Below are 14058 nucleotides of genomic sequence, written 5' to 3'. Positions count from 1 at the left end.
TATAAAGCTGTCCGCTGGAATTACGACCGGGATTGCGATAAAACGGAAACAAAAAGAAAGGCAGTAGTCAGTTCAAGATCATATCCGTGTTTATTCTCACGTGTAAGCGAATGCACTTTGTCACGACTTCACAACTATGAAAAAATAAGGCAGCTAATCAAGAGAGCATCTTCAATTTTGGCTCAAAATGACTTTGCCAAAAATTGAATAAACATTCATCAAGCATACAGGATACAGATCAGGGTGGCCCCCCAGTGGCTGGTGCCCTCAGTTACTACTTTATATTGTTTTGGTCAAGACTAGATGCTTTCCATAAAATGTTATCAACCTGGAAATAAAAACTGTTACTACTATCAAAACAATAAACTGGTTTAAAAACGTTTGAGCTGTGCTAATCATTAAGACAGGGGTAAGCCATGTGCTTTTTAAAAGGCAACTGTCTTCCGTTTTCCTTGGTTAAGTTGAATACATGCTTACTAAAGTAATTCTTTCTCAAGAAAAAAAAGTGCAAAATCAAACTTGAGGTAAAATATAGCCTGGCCCCCAACCATGAACTAAGGCCAGCCCTCTACACAGTTGACACATATCACATATCAGGGGCTTGTCTGAACTGGACTTTCCAGTGAAAGATAGGAAGCAGAGGCTGGTCTTTGTCTCTGAGAGGCAGAAGAGAAGCTATGAGATCCTGATGTTGTGGATGATGGAGATGAAGAGATGGATGCTGCTTGTGGTGCCTGATACCTGTAACCATTGAAACAAAGATAAGGACATTTAAAATGCAGTATTATATGGTCCCACATCACACATTTTAAATTATTGCACAAAATGAAATGGTTTTGATATCAAATCAATATTTGCATCAGCAGGTATTTATTTTAAGTACTGAGACCCTGGATTTGCATGTAAAAAAATGTTGGGTGGAAATCAGTCAGCAGACATAATGAGTAATAGTTGTGTAAAATAAAGGGAGTAAGAAATCATGTAAATTCATGTAAATTAAATGTATTGATTTAAACCCCCCTTTCAGCATTGCAATACAAAAAGGGAACGTCTACAAAACTGACACCACGAATATGTGCTGAAAAATCATATCTCAGCTGTTGTCTCACCAGGATTGGGATTTCCTGACCCGTGACGATGCGGCGCTGCTCTCTCGAATGGGAACCGTTATCAGAAGGTCGCGCATCAGCCTGGGAGAAAAGGCTCTCTCCAGGTGACTGCCGTTCAGTTTCAAAGTGAACATGGTCGGGGGAGACATGTCTAACTCCAACAGCATTATGTTCTCAGCCTGTCGGAACAAACAAGTAAAGACGCAAAATGATGATTACGTATGCACATGTTTTGCATGTTTATTACTTGAAATTAAGCCAATTTTGGATTGCTGGCTTTTTTTTGTATAGTATTTTTTTAACCTTATGGGATAACATTGTTAGTTTACTATCACACAATGTAACTGTTAAAGCTGTAAATAGTTTCCATAGCTACTACAACCGTTTCCACATCCTCTATGTCCAAGTGGGAGGCTGTGAACAGGAAATCCGTGGCGCATAAGCCCACATCTCTTGCTCCGCTGTACTTTTTGCCAACTGTCCGAGCACTAACCTGGTATCTAGATGGGGCCCCAGTTGCCGTGGAAACCGCCATCTGTGCATATTGGCTGATTGGCCTCTTGTATCCCACAGCAGAGAGAGGCCTTCTCTTAACCCGAGTGGGCGCACTGGGATAAACACACGGGAAAAGACGGATCTTATAATCTGTTTAATGCACATAAGCTGTTGAGATTCCAGCTTTTGGAAGCTTCTCAAGTGCCCCAAATATCTGTTCCCACTGAAGGAAAAAACCCTGTTATCCTCGATGTGTTACCTTCCAGTCAGCTCTCCAACTACAACAAGAAAGAAAGAAAAACACCACGCGTGTCGGGTTTTCTTTATACAAACGCATCTGTTTACTGGAAAACGTAGAATGCATAAATTATCCATTTAAGATCCTTCTGTGTACATTTAAAACACTTTGGTGACTCACAGGGGATTTCAGCTAAATACACAGCGTCCTGACATAATCCAGAAAACCATTGGAATCATTTGAGAGGTGCTACAATCACAACTATTTGGATATAGACCCACTTTCCTTCAGCCTATCTGATGTACCACTCCCAGTAGTCAGCGATCACTGACCTCTCTGATGGAATGACCGGCTGCAGTCTCCACTGATCCTCCTCACTGTCAAAGTGCAGTCTATTCATGATCTTGTTCTTCTCCTCCGGAGGTATGAAGTTCTCAATCAGGAGATGTCTGCAATGGGAAACAGAAAAATGGGGAAATTGAAGAGGCGTCCAAGAAACGTTTGTGTAGTTGATGCTCTGGATGGAAAATAAAAGGAAGGATTAAAGTAAATTGAAGAGAGCGCCTCTTAGTAAAAGCTTTTATTCCATGACGAGCGAGAGCAGACTGCTTTCTAAGAAATATAAAGTGTATTTTCCTGCCTGGTTGCAGTTCAAATATTGACTAAAAGATACATCAAATTAAGAAAAATATGCGTACATTGATTTGTTCACTTGATCATAACAATAATAAGATATACAGTAGGGAATTGTGGAAGATATTCAAAACTTTCAAAATTAAAATCTTCAATATCCAAAAAAAAAGGTAACGTCCCCAACTTTGCACAATTTAGAATGAAAAGTTTCCTGCTTTCCCTGCCTTTAAATGAATTGGGAATGATTTGAACACAATGTAAATCCACCTGTGACGATGACAGAGCAAAACCCAGAGGACAGATGTCACACATGTGAAACGGTCACTACTCACTTGTACTTGAGTTCTCTGGTGAGCTCGGTCTGCGTCTGTTCGAGCTCCTGTCTGGTGATGACATGTTCGTCGATGACATCTCTCACCTCTGCCCTCACCAACTGCAGTTTGGCATACAACTGTGGACAACAGATGACGCTGTTATTACCGGTGGGACTACAGCTGCACTGGAGAAGATGTTGATACAAAACACACACCGGGGGCTTCGTTCAGAAAGCATCAGGAGTAAAAACTCTTGGAAACAAAAGGGATGCTTAACAAAGTGCTTTGCCTTATGATTCATTCATTTTGTGATAACAGAGTTGGGACGTGTCGGCCGATGAGGGATCTCACCCTCTTCAGCTTTCTTGTCTTGTGTTCCACCTCCTGCTGCAGGGAGGAGAAAGTCTCTCTCATTTCTAAGGTCTCCTCGTCCTGCAACATCATCTGCTGCTGGATCTCTCGCTCTCCTCTTATCTGCACATCACACAGAACACACATTAAGGTACGTGGATGTTATAAGACAAAAAAACCCTAGCAAAAAACCCTAACCCAAAAAACACATTGTTATTTTTTCATACCTGTTCTGCAATTTCTTGCCTCTTCAGCTCCAGCATTTTTTGCTGCTCGTTTGTGTGATCAATTATGGTTTTCCCTCCCACTAACAGTTTGCTCTCCATAGCCTGTGAACAAAGACACACAATGAATTATTCATGTCAATTTCTTTTGTTCCACCAGAGTCTCATTAATCGCACTCTGTGATCATAACACACACCTTATATTTCTCAATGATCTTCTCCAAAGCATCCGGATCCCACTGCATGTCCACTAAGCTTTTCCTGTTGTCGTTCAGGTGCTTCAGCCTCTCACCGCTCCTCTGGCACGTCAGCGCTTTGGGGAAGTCACTTCCGTCTTTCAAGTGGCGCCTGACCTCGGGCTCCTCTTCGAAGGCCTTCCACGCCTCCTCGTCCCTCTCCCTGAGCATCTCCTCTTCCGTGCCGGCCATGCTTTTACTCAGTCTTTTGCTATTCCTCCTCCTCCGCCTCTCTTTGGCAAGCATCCCTCGCTCCTCCAGCTGGGCTTTCAGGCGCGCGATCTCCTCCTGGAACTCCCTCAGCAGGGCGTCTTTGGGATCCTCGTTGATGCGAGGTTTGTTCTTTATGTTCTTGGCCCTGTTGGCGTACCTCAGGGTGGCCAGGGATTCGTCAAAGTGCTTGTGCGAGGGCCCCACTGTTGCGATCATGACCGTCTTGGCGTTGCCCCCCAGCGAGTCCTGGAGCAGGCGGGTCAGCTTGGAGTCCCTGTAAGGGACGTGGGTGCTCTTCCCATCCACCAGGGCCGATATTACATTCCCCAGCGCCGACAGCGAGAGGTTGATTTTGGCTGCTTCTTTAAGTCTCTGCCCCTTCGCACCCGTCTTGCTCTGGCGCTCGCTGCCAGCCAGGTCCACCATGTTCAGCTTCCCAACGCGGATGTGGTCCTCGCCATCTGGTCCCGTCTCGCTGCACTCCACGGTTATGACAAAGATGGCGTGCGAGCGAGAACTGCGTTCGTTCATGTTGGTGAACCCCACGGACCTGGACTGGGATCCTATGTTCATCACATGTTCGATCTCAGCGGCGTTCTTTGTGACCACTGAGGACAGGTCCTTCACATAAACCCCACAGTCAGGGTGTTCTTTGAGCTCCAGCTTCCGGCTATCTTTGCACAGCAGATCTCGGATTTCCTCCTGGTAAATCTCGAGGTATGATGACCTCACCAGATACTTCTGATTTTGAGTCCTGGATATGTGTGTGAAAATGTGCTGGAATGAATTTGGAATAACGCCTCTCATCTCCGGGTCGTTAGAAACCCCTTGCATGGTGTGCGTTTTACCGGTCCCGGTCTGTCCATAGGCGAATATGGTCCCGTTGAAGCCCCGGAGCACGGAATCCACGAGGGGTCTCACGGAATAGTCGTAAATATCGCCCTGGTTTGAATCCCAGCCGTACACGGAATCAAACGTGAATACTTTCATCGGCTCATCAGGTGGCGCCTTCGGCTTCTTGAGGGTGATCTGTCCCAGTCGGTCATCAATCTGCAGAATGTTTTCACAGTCCGCGGTCTCCTCTCTCCTGCTGAAGGGCCGGCATCGGACCACCACCCGCACCGCCTCGCAATGTTTGGGTTTAGGCATTTTGGTCCATAACAAAGTAAATACAAATCAATTTGAAGGCGGGGGGAAAAGGTGCCGTCAACCCGTTAAAGGGGCATTTTCCCAGGGCGGGTCCGGTCCGGTGGTTTAATGCCCCTCGGTGCGAGCGGTCAGACGCGCCCCACGTGGGCCGCGCTGCTCGGCCCGATGAAGTCGGAGCATCTCTTCGGTAAGGAGCGATGTCACCAGCTGTAAGAAGGGATGCTGCCTGCTGAGGAACTAACACCCCCCCCGGTACACACCCTGCTCTGCGGACAATGGAAATCAGACATGTGACCCAAGCAACGAATTGGATTGGAGCAAAAAAAAAGACCTTCCCGTGTTACGCAGTCGTGGTCTCGCCGTGTTGATGATAAATTACCCTGCGCCTGACACTTGAACGCACCTTGACAGGAAAAAGGCAGGTTTGATTCCATAACAAATTTTAATTTTTATTCAGACTTTAGATTTACAACATTGTTCAAACGAGGCCAGAACGTCATCAGCGAACCAAAAACAAACACGCTGAAAACATCCAGGTAGACAGTCATTAATGATGGAGTTAATTCACCAGTTGGGAAACGTTTTCATTCTTTAACCTCCACAGTGTCTTTACATTGACAATGTGTGAATAATTATCCACCATCTGCTTCTCAAACTATACATTACCATCAAGTAAATCTTTAATGTTAAAGTACAAAAAAAGCATCCAATTGTTCTGACATGACACACTTTGTTGCAATTTTATTAGGTACACTGGGTAAAACCATTGACTCTCACCTTCATGAAGGTTACATTCTGTTTATTCAAGGCGAAGGACTCCTGTATTAGACTGCATTAGCAAGGTGTACTCAATAAACTTGCAACACAAGTGTATTCAAATTGGCGTTGCCCCCGATCGGGATATACATGTCAGGCACATTCTAGTGGCGGACTGGAGCTCTATTAAATGCTACTGGCACACACGGTGAGTCAGTGATTCACATGTGAAATTTCTTAGTAGAATCCTTTGCGTGATCAAGCAGGAGCTGGCATGGCGTAAACTGATTGCCGTAGACCGCTTCGTATTGTCTCATCTTCTCCACCAGCTTGTCGGCACCAAAGGAGTCCACGAAGCGGAAAGGTCCTGGAAGCAATAAGACGCCATGTTTGAATTATTATCAGAGGATACATGAATAATGGAGATCTAGCATTGTTATTTTTATAATCTGGGAACATAAGGGGGTTAGTTAAACAAGGCTTATTTCAATAAATCAGTAGTTATTCTTTCAGACTAGCTTGGTTCTGATCATGTTATTAGGTCATCAGGCTTAGCCCCACCTCAGGCTAAACAGAGTCACTAAACTATAAATAACAGATGAATTAAGTTCCATAATTTATCCTCAAATGTGCCTCGTCACTACAAATAAATGACAGAACAGATGGACACCCTTTGGGCTGTTTGTTTATAGAGGAAACCGCCTTGGAGCACAAGTGGCTCGTATGACAAGGACCAAGGGTGAACTCTGACCTCCAAGGCAGGGCGGGAATCCTAACCCAAACACAGCCCCGATGTCGCCTTCCAAAGGGTTGATCAAAATGCCCTCCTGCAAACACAGCACGGCCTCGTTGACGAATCGGGAAACGAGCCGGTACTGCACATCGGAGTCTGATGAACTGTAAAAAAAGTCCCATGTAAATATGTTCAAATGTAATGGCTCAATAGGTTTGCATTTCTATGTAAGTAACAAATGAGGTGATTTTACAAAAAGTCAACTTTGTCAACTTACACAGCGGGATTTGGTTTCATTCTGAATTTCTCCAGGATATCGCCAATGTCTGGGTTCACCTCTTTGGACTTGAGTCCTGGCTGATAGATGTAGCAACCCTTTCCTGATTTGCGACCTAGGGAAAAAAAGAAAAAAAAATAGCAAGGAATTAATAAAAAAGGAAATGTGCAGTGTACACAAGTCAAAATATTTTATTCAACAACTACAACAAGGCAAAACGCTTGTGAGCACCCACACCTTTGAATCCCAGATCCACCATGGTCTTCAGAACCTCCACATTTCCACCACCAAAGCGGGAGCCAAAAGCTTTGCCGAGGTCCTCGGCTACATGCGCAGCAACGTCAATACCAACTTCATCAGCCAAAGTGGCTGCACCCACGGGGAACCCGAAGCTTGTGGTGAGGGCATCCAACTTCTTGGGGTCAACTCCTTCCTGTGAATGCAAATAGATAGCTTAACCACAGGCCACATGTGTTCACAGCTGCATTTTAACTGTGGTAACACTACAAACCTGAAGGACTCGGACTGCCTCAGCCAACATGGGAGCCAGACACCTTGTCGTATAGAAGCCAGGTCCATCCTGCAAAGACATTTGTAAAATATACAATTAAAGTACAGCAATATAAAAAAAAAAATTAAGTTGCTTTCAAAAACTTAAAAAAATGCCTAGAACAATGTCTCAAGCATCTTCTTGGTAACTACACAGGAAATAAAGACAAACAATAACACATAAGCTCACCCCGACCACAATGATGACTTTGCCCTGCTTAAGGCCGACTGCCACAGCAGAGGCTGTAGTGTCCTTGGACGTCTTATCAGTGGTTATAATTTCCAGGAGCTGCATCTTGTCCACTGGAGAGAAGTAGTGCATCCCAATCACCTGGGGATCCACAGAAAGTATTCAGCAACATTGCTTTCTTTCATTTAAAAGCACTTTTAAAACTACAAGGCAACCCGGTACACACCTTGTCGGGTCTCTTGCTGGCCGCAGCAATATCCTTGATGGGCAACGCAGATGTGTTGGTGGCAAATATGCAGTGAGGGGAAACCACCTGCAGACAATGTCGGTTAGAATGTGGCTCAAAGTCACACAATAGTGCCCTGGGCCTCTGCTAAATACAGAGGGTGGACTGATATTTTAACTAAGGAGGTACATTATTTTTGTAACAAAAGCACTATAAGCCTCTTTTCAGTCACTTACAGCCTCCACCTCCTTCAGGACTGCATGCTTGATTTTAATGTCTTCAAAAACAGCTTCGATAACCATGTCGGCCTTTTCAAAGTTGCTGTAATCCAGCTGGCCAGTCAAGTTGGACAGTATGGAGTCCCTTTGGAATGACGTGATGTTCTTCTTTTTGGTCTTGTCATTGAGCCTTGTTGAAAAAGACAGATTTATTTTTAATAGAATATTGTAATCCATCGACCTTCTTTAAAAAAAAAAAAAAAAAAAAAAAGACAAAAAACTACTATTTAAATGCCAACCCACCCTTTGTACACCTGCTGCTCTCCCCGTGCCAGTCCAGACACAGCGGTGTCCTTCAGGACTGTGTGCACACCTTTGTCCACAGTCACCTGGGCGATGCCTGCTCCCATCAGACCTGCTCCCAAGATAGCCAGAGTCCTAGTGGGAAACAACAAAAACAACCATTTCTATCTGGAAAAAAAGCATTAGAGTGTGTGAATCTTATACTTCGTTAGCAATCAAGAGTAAATATACACAGCCTGGCCGAAAAAAAAGAAAAAGAAATCGCCATGAAAAAAAAGGTCACACTGAATATTTCGTTGGAGCGCCTTTAGCTTTGATTACAGCACGCATTCGCTGTGGCCTTGTTTCGATAAGCTTCTACAATGTCACAAGATTTATTTCCATCCATTAATTTCTCACCAAGATCTTGTACTGATGATGGTATGTCTTGACGCTGTGCAAAGCCTTCTCCAGCACATCCCAAAGATTCTCAATGGGGTTAAGGTCTGCACTCGGGTGGCCACAAATTGATGACCAAAGTGATGTCTCATGCTCCCTCAACCACTCTTTCACAATTTGAGCCCAATTAATCCTGGCATTGTCATCTTTGAATATGCCCGCGTCATCCGGGAAGAAAAAATATTTTCTCTGCTTGATGCACGCCAAAGATGTGCCCCTTCTCAAACAGACCAACATCTTTTCCACGACCACGTGATGGGTCCTTCGACGTGGTTGTTTAAGAAATGAGAAGCAACTCATTGCACCAGTTGGAGTTAAATAACTTCATGCCAGCTGAAAGATAACCACCAATGCAGTAATTATCCAATAGGAGCCTCGTACCTATTTGCTTAGTTAAATCCAGGTGGCAACCAGGCAGTGTATCAACACTACTATCAGACCAGGCTTTGTCAGTTGTGTTAACTAATGAAAAGCAGGGTCCCATTCGCTGTACGTGGCTAACAGAGTTAGCCGGATAGTTTTCAGGATAAGATTACATCGATCAGGCTTTTTGCTTCCACAAAGCAAGTTGGCAAAATCTCAATAGCAGCACATCCAAAAACTTGAACCTGCTCTAGCGCAGGCTGATTTAAGTCACCTGGATAAGCTTGCCACTCCCAAGAAATCAGTGCATCCGTGGCGGGTAGATGTTGCCTAGATTGTTGTCTTAAATTCGCCATATGTGTTCATGATCATCTACTTCATCAGCGGAGAAAAAAAAGAAAAAAAAGACTCTCCCTTTGACTTTATTTGCCGTTGTACTGTTAGAAAATGCGATCGACTCTTCCCCCATTTGAAGTAGGACTTAGTTTAATATCCAATATTTTAAATTTGCATTTCCCCGAGCTGTAGCTAGCTAGTTGACGTTGATCCGAGCCTCCCGGCTGGAAAACGCGAGAGCCATTCAGGCAATTACTTTGAAACCCACCCCCATGTATAGCATTTCTGAAACATTTGAAAGATTAATACAAAATATTTAGGATCATGTGTTAATCGTCACATCGACAAACATGCAAAGGCAATATACACATACTTGACTTCTCTTTGAGGAGTTCCAAAGCGGTTCTTCTTGCACGCTACTTGACCCTGGTATAAACCAATCAGGGCTCCAGATTCTGAGGTTTTGGCCAACTGACCAAAATTCTGTAACAAATAAAACAATTAGAGACGTTCACTTATACAATGACAGACTTTAAATACTATATTTGACAATGATGTAGGTAAGGCTGAACAACCTTACCTGAGACTCAGCCAAGTAGCCAGCCACTGGGCCTTGTTCAACTCCAGCCTTTACACACTGAAGTGAAGGAGTGGATAACAGTCAAGTTAAATACAAGACCAACTTTCTAAAATATTTCATGATACGCAACAATGCAGGAAAGCCAATAGAGAGGAAGCAAACTACAAGATTTACCCTAACAATCATATGAATATAAGGTTTTCATGATGACGCTTACTGCTTAGGAGTTTTTACTTACTTCAATTATTTTCAGGGGTGCTGGATAAAGCCCCTTGCTCTGCTTCATAACTTTACTCTGAACAGTTTTGTAAATCTGATTCCGGACCAACTCAAAGCTCATAACGTAGTCTTGAATTTCTAAAGAGAGAGAACATTGACTCTTTATTGCAGTGTTGTTAATTGACCTTAATTCCCTACAGAGGAGTCAAAGGCTCAATAAACGCAGCACAACTTACTCTCCATGCTGCCTTTCACTTTATGGATAGGGACCTTCTTACTGACAATCCCTCGAGCATATTCAATGGCAACTTCCTCGAGGTAGTCTATTGTTCTTTCCTCTGGACTCTTCAGCCCAGGTCCTGCAAAAGAACCATGAAAAGTAAATTTATACAAGTCCAAAGATCAACTGTTACATAGCCAAATACATACTGACTAAAGATCACAATTTCTACACGTCAATATAATAGTTTACTACCCATTTGCAGCAGTTCAATATTATCTGATCATATGCAAGTAAAGACATTTTACCTAAGGGGTCTACCAGTTGGTTGACAAGCCCCATCTTCTTGGCTTTATCTGCACGAATATTTCTTCCTGTCAGCATCATGTCAAAGGCATTTGGTAGACCAACCTACAGTAGTAAAGAAAACCTGTGTGAACTAGTTTATCATTGATACTCCCTGCATCATTTTCATCATGTATTGACAGGCTTGTTGAATACTACACATGATGCGCAGGGGGAAATAATCCGTGTGTAGGATCTTCAAGGTCCACGTAAACATCTTAAACCAATTATGAGCATTAACCAGATTATTTTGCTCCTCAGTGTAGCCATTTTAGGTCTTGTTCTATCACAAGACACCATGTTATAATGTCTGTATAATGTCTGTAATCTTCATATTTAAAAATAGATTTCCCCCCAAAATTGTCTTAATTCAAGTAATCAACTAGTTCCATGGTATTCGTTATAGGTTACATCATAAAATCAAGAAATTCAAACAGGAAATCTGGGGAATGTAACTGCAGTACTAACCATTTTGGGGAGCCTCTGAGTGCCACCTGCACCAGGTAGAAGACCCAGCATTACTTCAGGAGTACCAAGGACTGTTTTCTTACTTTTTGTTGCAATTCTGTACTGGCAGGCGATGGCAAACTAAAATGCAAGAAGAGCCCATTAGATGAGATCATCATCAAAATCATTTTCAATATAGTAAAACAGATAGTTGAGTTGCAGAAATAATGTTGTATTAACCTCCAAGCCTCCTCCTAAACAAGAGCCGTTAATGGCGGCAACGATGGGCTTCGGTGATTTTTCAATCCGCTCGAACATCTTTTGCCCTTCTTTAGAAAGCGTGGTAACCTCTTCTGCATTGTTACAGGCCTGGATCATACTGTAAGAGATGTTGAGTATATCAAAGAAAATCCAAGGCAAGGACATTTTGAGAATTTATTCAAATACAAGAAGAAATCTTAATTTAGATAATGCAAAATAGTAGTTGTAAGTAGAGAAAACTGGGTAAATGAATTATACTGTACAACAACTAACAGAAGAAGTCACAACTACATGGCACACTCAACATCAAGTAGGCAGTGAATTGAATGATATTGCTCTTACTTAATATCAGCTCCAGCTATGAAGCAGCCCGGCTTTGAAGAGATGAGGACAGCACTTTGAACAGCGTCGTTAGCCCACACTTCATCCATTACTTCTGCCATCTCCTTTTGCATTTGGACGGACAGTGTGTTAACCTGGAGGGAGGAGACACCATTAGGTTGACATACATTACAAAAGGCACAATTCAGAGGCGTCAATGGTCACATTGGTGATTTATGAGCGCACACCTTGGAGTTTGGGTCGTTCATCCGTATGACAGCAACATCGCCCTTGACTTCATAGTTCACATGGGTACGGGCTATAAATAGGTATGGAATATAGTGGATGGTGAGAAAATATGCGCGTCAGTCAACAAGATTACTTATTTTTACACATGTACTAGAACAATATCAGACAAATAACACACAAAAAAAAGGATTACCGAGCATTGCAGGGGCTACAGAGAAGGTGCGACATGTGGCACCTGTTGAATAGCAACAAAGCATACATTATAAGTGTGTTTAACATCACACGTCATCCAACCTCTTACTCATTGACTTGCAGATTCATTTTCATGGAAATATTAATTGAAAATAAAATAGTTTGAGACCAAAACAGAACCAGTCTTACTGCAAGATAAGTATGACATGTGACGTCGTGTGACACGATCGCACAACGTTAATATTGCTGTGACCCCAGACGGTCTCGGCCATGCTGTGTAACCCAGAGGAAAGAATGACCCTTCACCTACATCCTGCGCCTACCATTCGGAGGCAACACTGTAGTAATCAAAATGGCAAACCTTGTAATATCCCCGTCTACGCTGTCTTGACAGAAACATCTTCAGAGACAAAAGTAACGTTAGTAGTAAAAAGTTTGATTGTCATCAAGGACTCTGTAGCAGCTTGCTAGCGTTAGCTGGCATGGACGTCATTACGTTTACACATAACCTTGCTCGCTGAAACGCACAGTCCCTTTTAAATGAATCATTCAATTAGATTTTTGTAGAGATAAGGGTAAACGTTTGTTGAAACACAATACTGTTTGTATGAATGAATCCTCCCACACTTCTGGACCTCAGGAGCTAACAGCTAGTCTAACAAGCTAATCACCCTCCTAAAACGCAGAGCAAATCCCATTTTCATTATTCACCACGTTAACTTGCGTGCCATGTTTAAAACACTGGATATATTAGGTGTCTACCTGTGTAGAGAGCGTATCTCCTTGATGCGAATCTGGAAAGAACACCAAGGGCTCGAACACCAGCCATTTTTGGAGCGGAGGTCAGTGAGCAGCGGTATGAAGTGAAGCTAACTAGCTCGCTGTCAAAGTGCTGCCACTGCGACTGGAGAGGCGACTTTGAGTCACTTCCTCAAACCCGATCGGTCAGATCAGCAGCTGATTGGTGTTGGGTGGAAATACCCGCATGCCATTGGTTCCCTTTGAAGAACTCGCAGTTCATTTGTCGTTCAAGAACTACAAAACGCCTCTTACTGTCCTGCTTCCTGAGCCTGAAATTAACATTCTGAGCAAAGAAAACAAGACGTTTTGAATTTCACCTTTATTAAATTTAAACATTAAATTTGTGAGTGCATATTTTTATTTACAATATTATCAGACTAAATGAAAGCAATAGCAGCATACTGCCAGAGGGAGAAACAGTTTGAGACGCGTGTTTAATTAATACATTTCCATATCTTTAAATAACTTGACACCTCCCTGTCCTAACCCCTATCCATTAGTTTGTGCTAGACGGAGAGTGAGATTACTGACAGTGGTAGACCACCGGACTCCAAAAAAACAAACCCTAACCCTGTGACAACATTTAAAATGTAGGGCTATCATATGTATATTATATTAGCTAGTGTTGAAGGATATTTATTGCCTCCCATAATAAGGAACCAGGAACATTTATTGGCTAAATAAGTTGGACATTCAAGGAATGGGTGATGTATAACATTGGACAACGGGACAAAGAAACAGAGCGCAGGAAACATAGCATATTAAATGTAATATCAAATAAACAAAATATAGAAGAATATGAAATGAAAGAATATAAAATAAAAATAAAGTGCACAGGCAAATCATACTCTGAGTGAATGTGAAAGTGATTAAGCTGATGTTAATATGGAGTATGAAGGTGTTATGAAGAGTTTTCTGATGTGCTTTATGTTCCTGGACATTTTGCAATAGAGAACATGTGTTTCAGTTTTGTATCAAATGAACAATTTGTTTTGTTTTTTCCATTTGCAGTTTTTACTCACAAATATACATTTCAATTGTTCAAATGTTCTCTGGAGCCACACAGTTTAGA

General features: G+C 42.7%; 2 protein-coding genes across 2 annotated transcripts; both read right to left on the bottom strand.

The window, feature by feature from the left end:
* Nucleotides 1–71: 71 nt before the first annotated feature.
* LOC119227719 (kinesin-like protein KIF3B) lies at nucleotides 72–5304 on the bottom strand. Its single transcript, XM_037486759.2, has 8 exons — nucleotides 3562–5304; nucleotides 3368–3469; nucleotides 3141–3263; nucleotides 2808–2926; nucleotides 2175–2291; nucleotides 1603–1717; nucleotides 1110–1288; nucleotides 72–741 (listed from the first exon to the last, which is right to left on the bottom strand). The coding sequence occupies exons 1-8, from the start codon at nucleotides 4960–4962 to the stop codon at nucleotides 594–596; spliced, it is 2304 nt and encodes a 767-aa protein (XP_037342656.1). The 5' UTR covers nucleotides 4963–5304; the 3' UTR covers nucleotides 72–593.
* A 93-nt stretch (nucleotides 5305–5397) lies between these two features.
* Nucleotides 5398–13109, bottom strand: hadhab (hydroxyacyl-CoA dehydrogenase trifunctional multienzyme complex subunit alpha b). Its single transcript, XM_037486760.2, has 20 exons — nucleotides 12948–13109; nucleotides 12187–12228; nucleotides 11993–12063; nucleotides 11766–11899; nucleotides 11403–11541; nucleotides 11184–11303; nucleotides 10679–10781; nucleotides 10387–10509; nucleotides 10170–10288; nucleotides 9932–9988; nucleotides 9725–9834; nucleotides 8215–8349; nucleotides 7930–8101; nucleotides 7694–7780; nucleotides 7468–7608; nucleotides 7240–7308; nucleotides 6966–7161; nucleotides 6729–6843; nucleotides 6470–6615; nucleotides 5398–6085 (listed from the first exon to the last, which is right to left on the bottom strand). The coding sequence occupies exons 1-20, from the start codon at nucleotides 13012–13014 to the stop codon at nucleotides 5940–5942; spliced, it is 2292 nt and encodes a 763-aa protein (XP_037342657.1). The 5' UTR covers nucleotides 13015–13109; the 3' UTR covers nucleotides 5398–5939.
* Nucleotides 13110–14058: the final 949 nt, after the last annotated feature.

The sequence above is a fragment of the Pungitius pungitius genome, chromosome 14 (genome assembly GCF_949316345.1).
Source record: "Pungitius pungitius chromosome 14, fPunPun2.1, whole genome shotgun sequence".
Classification (NCBI taxonomy): Eukaryota; Metazoa; Chordata; class Actinopteri; order Perciformes; family Gasterosteidae; genus Pungitius; species Pungitius pungitius.
This window is presented reverse-complemented; position numbering and strand designations above follow the sequence as displayed.

Excerpts from the sequence above, each read along its gene's own strand:
- LOC119227719 (XM_037486759.2), bottom strand. The coding sequence starts at position 4,962 with ATGCCTAAACCCAAACATTGCGAGGCGGTGCGGGTGGTGGTCCGATGC. Across the intron at positions 2,292-2,807 it reads ACCAGAGAACTCAAGTACAA|ACATCTCCTGATTGAGAACT; the intron begins GTGAGTAGTGAC and ends TTCCCATTGCAG. Across the intron at positions 1,718-2,174 it reads CCGGTCATTCCATCAGAGAG|TGCGCCCACTCGGGTTAAGA; the intron begins GTCAGTGATCGC and ends TGTTTATCCCAG.
- hadhab (XM_037486760.2), bottom strand. The coding sequence starts at position 13,014 with ATGGCTGGTGTTCGAGCCCTTGGTGTTCTTTCCAGATTCGCATCAAGG. Across the intron at positions 12,229-12,947 it reads GAGATACGCTCTCTACACAG|GTGCCACATGTCGCACCTTC; the intron begins GTAGACACCTAA and ends GCTATTCAACAG. Across the intron at positions 6,616-6,728 it reads ATGAAACCAAATCCCGCTGT|TTCATCAGACTCCGATGTGC; the intron begins GTAAGTTGACAA and ends CTTTTTTTACAG.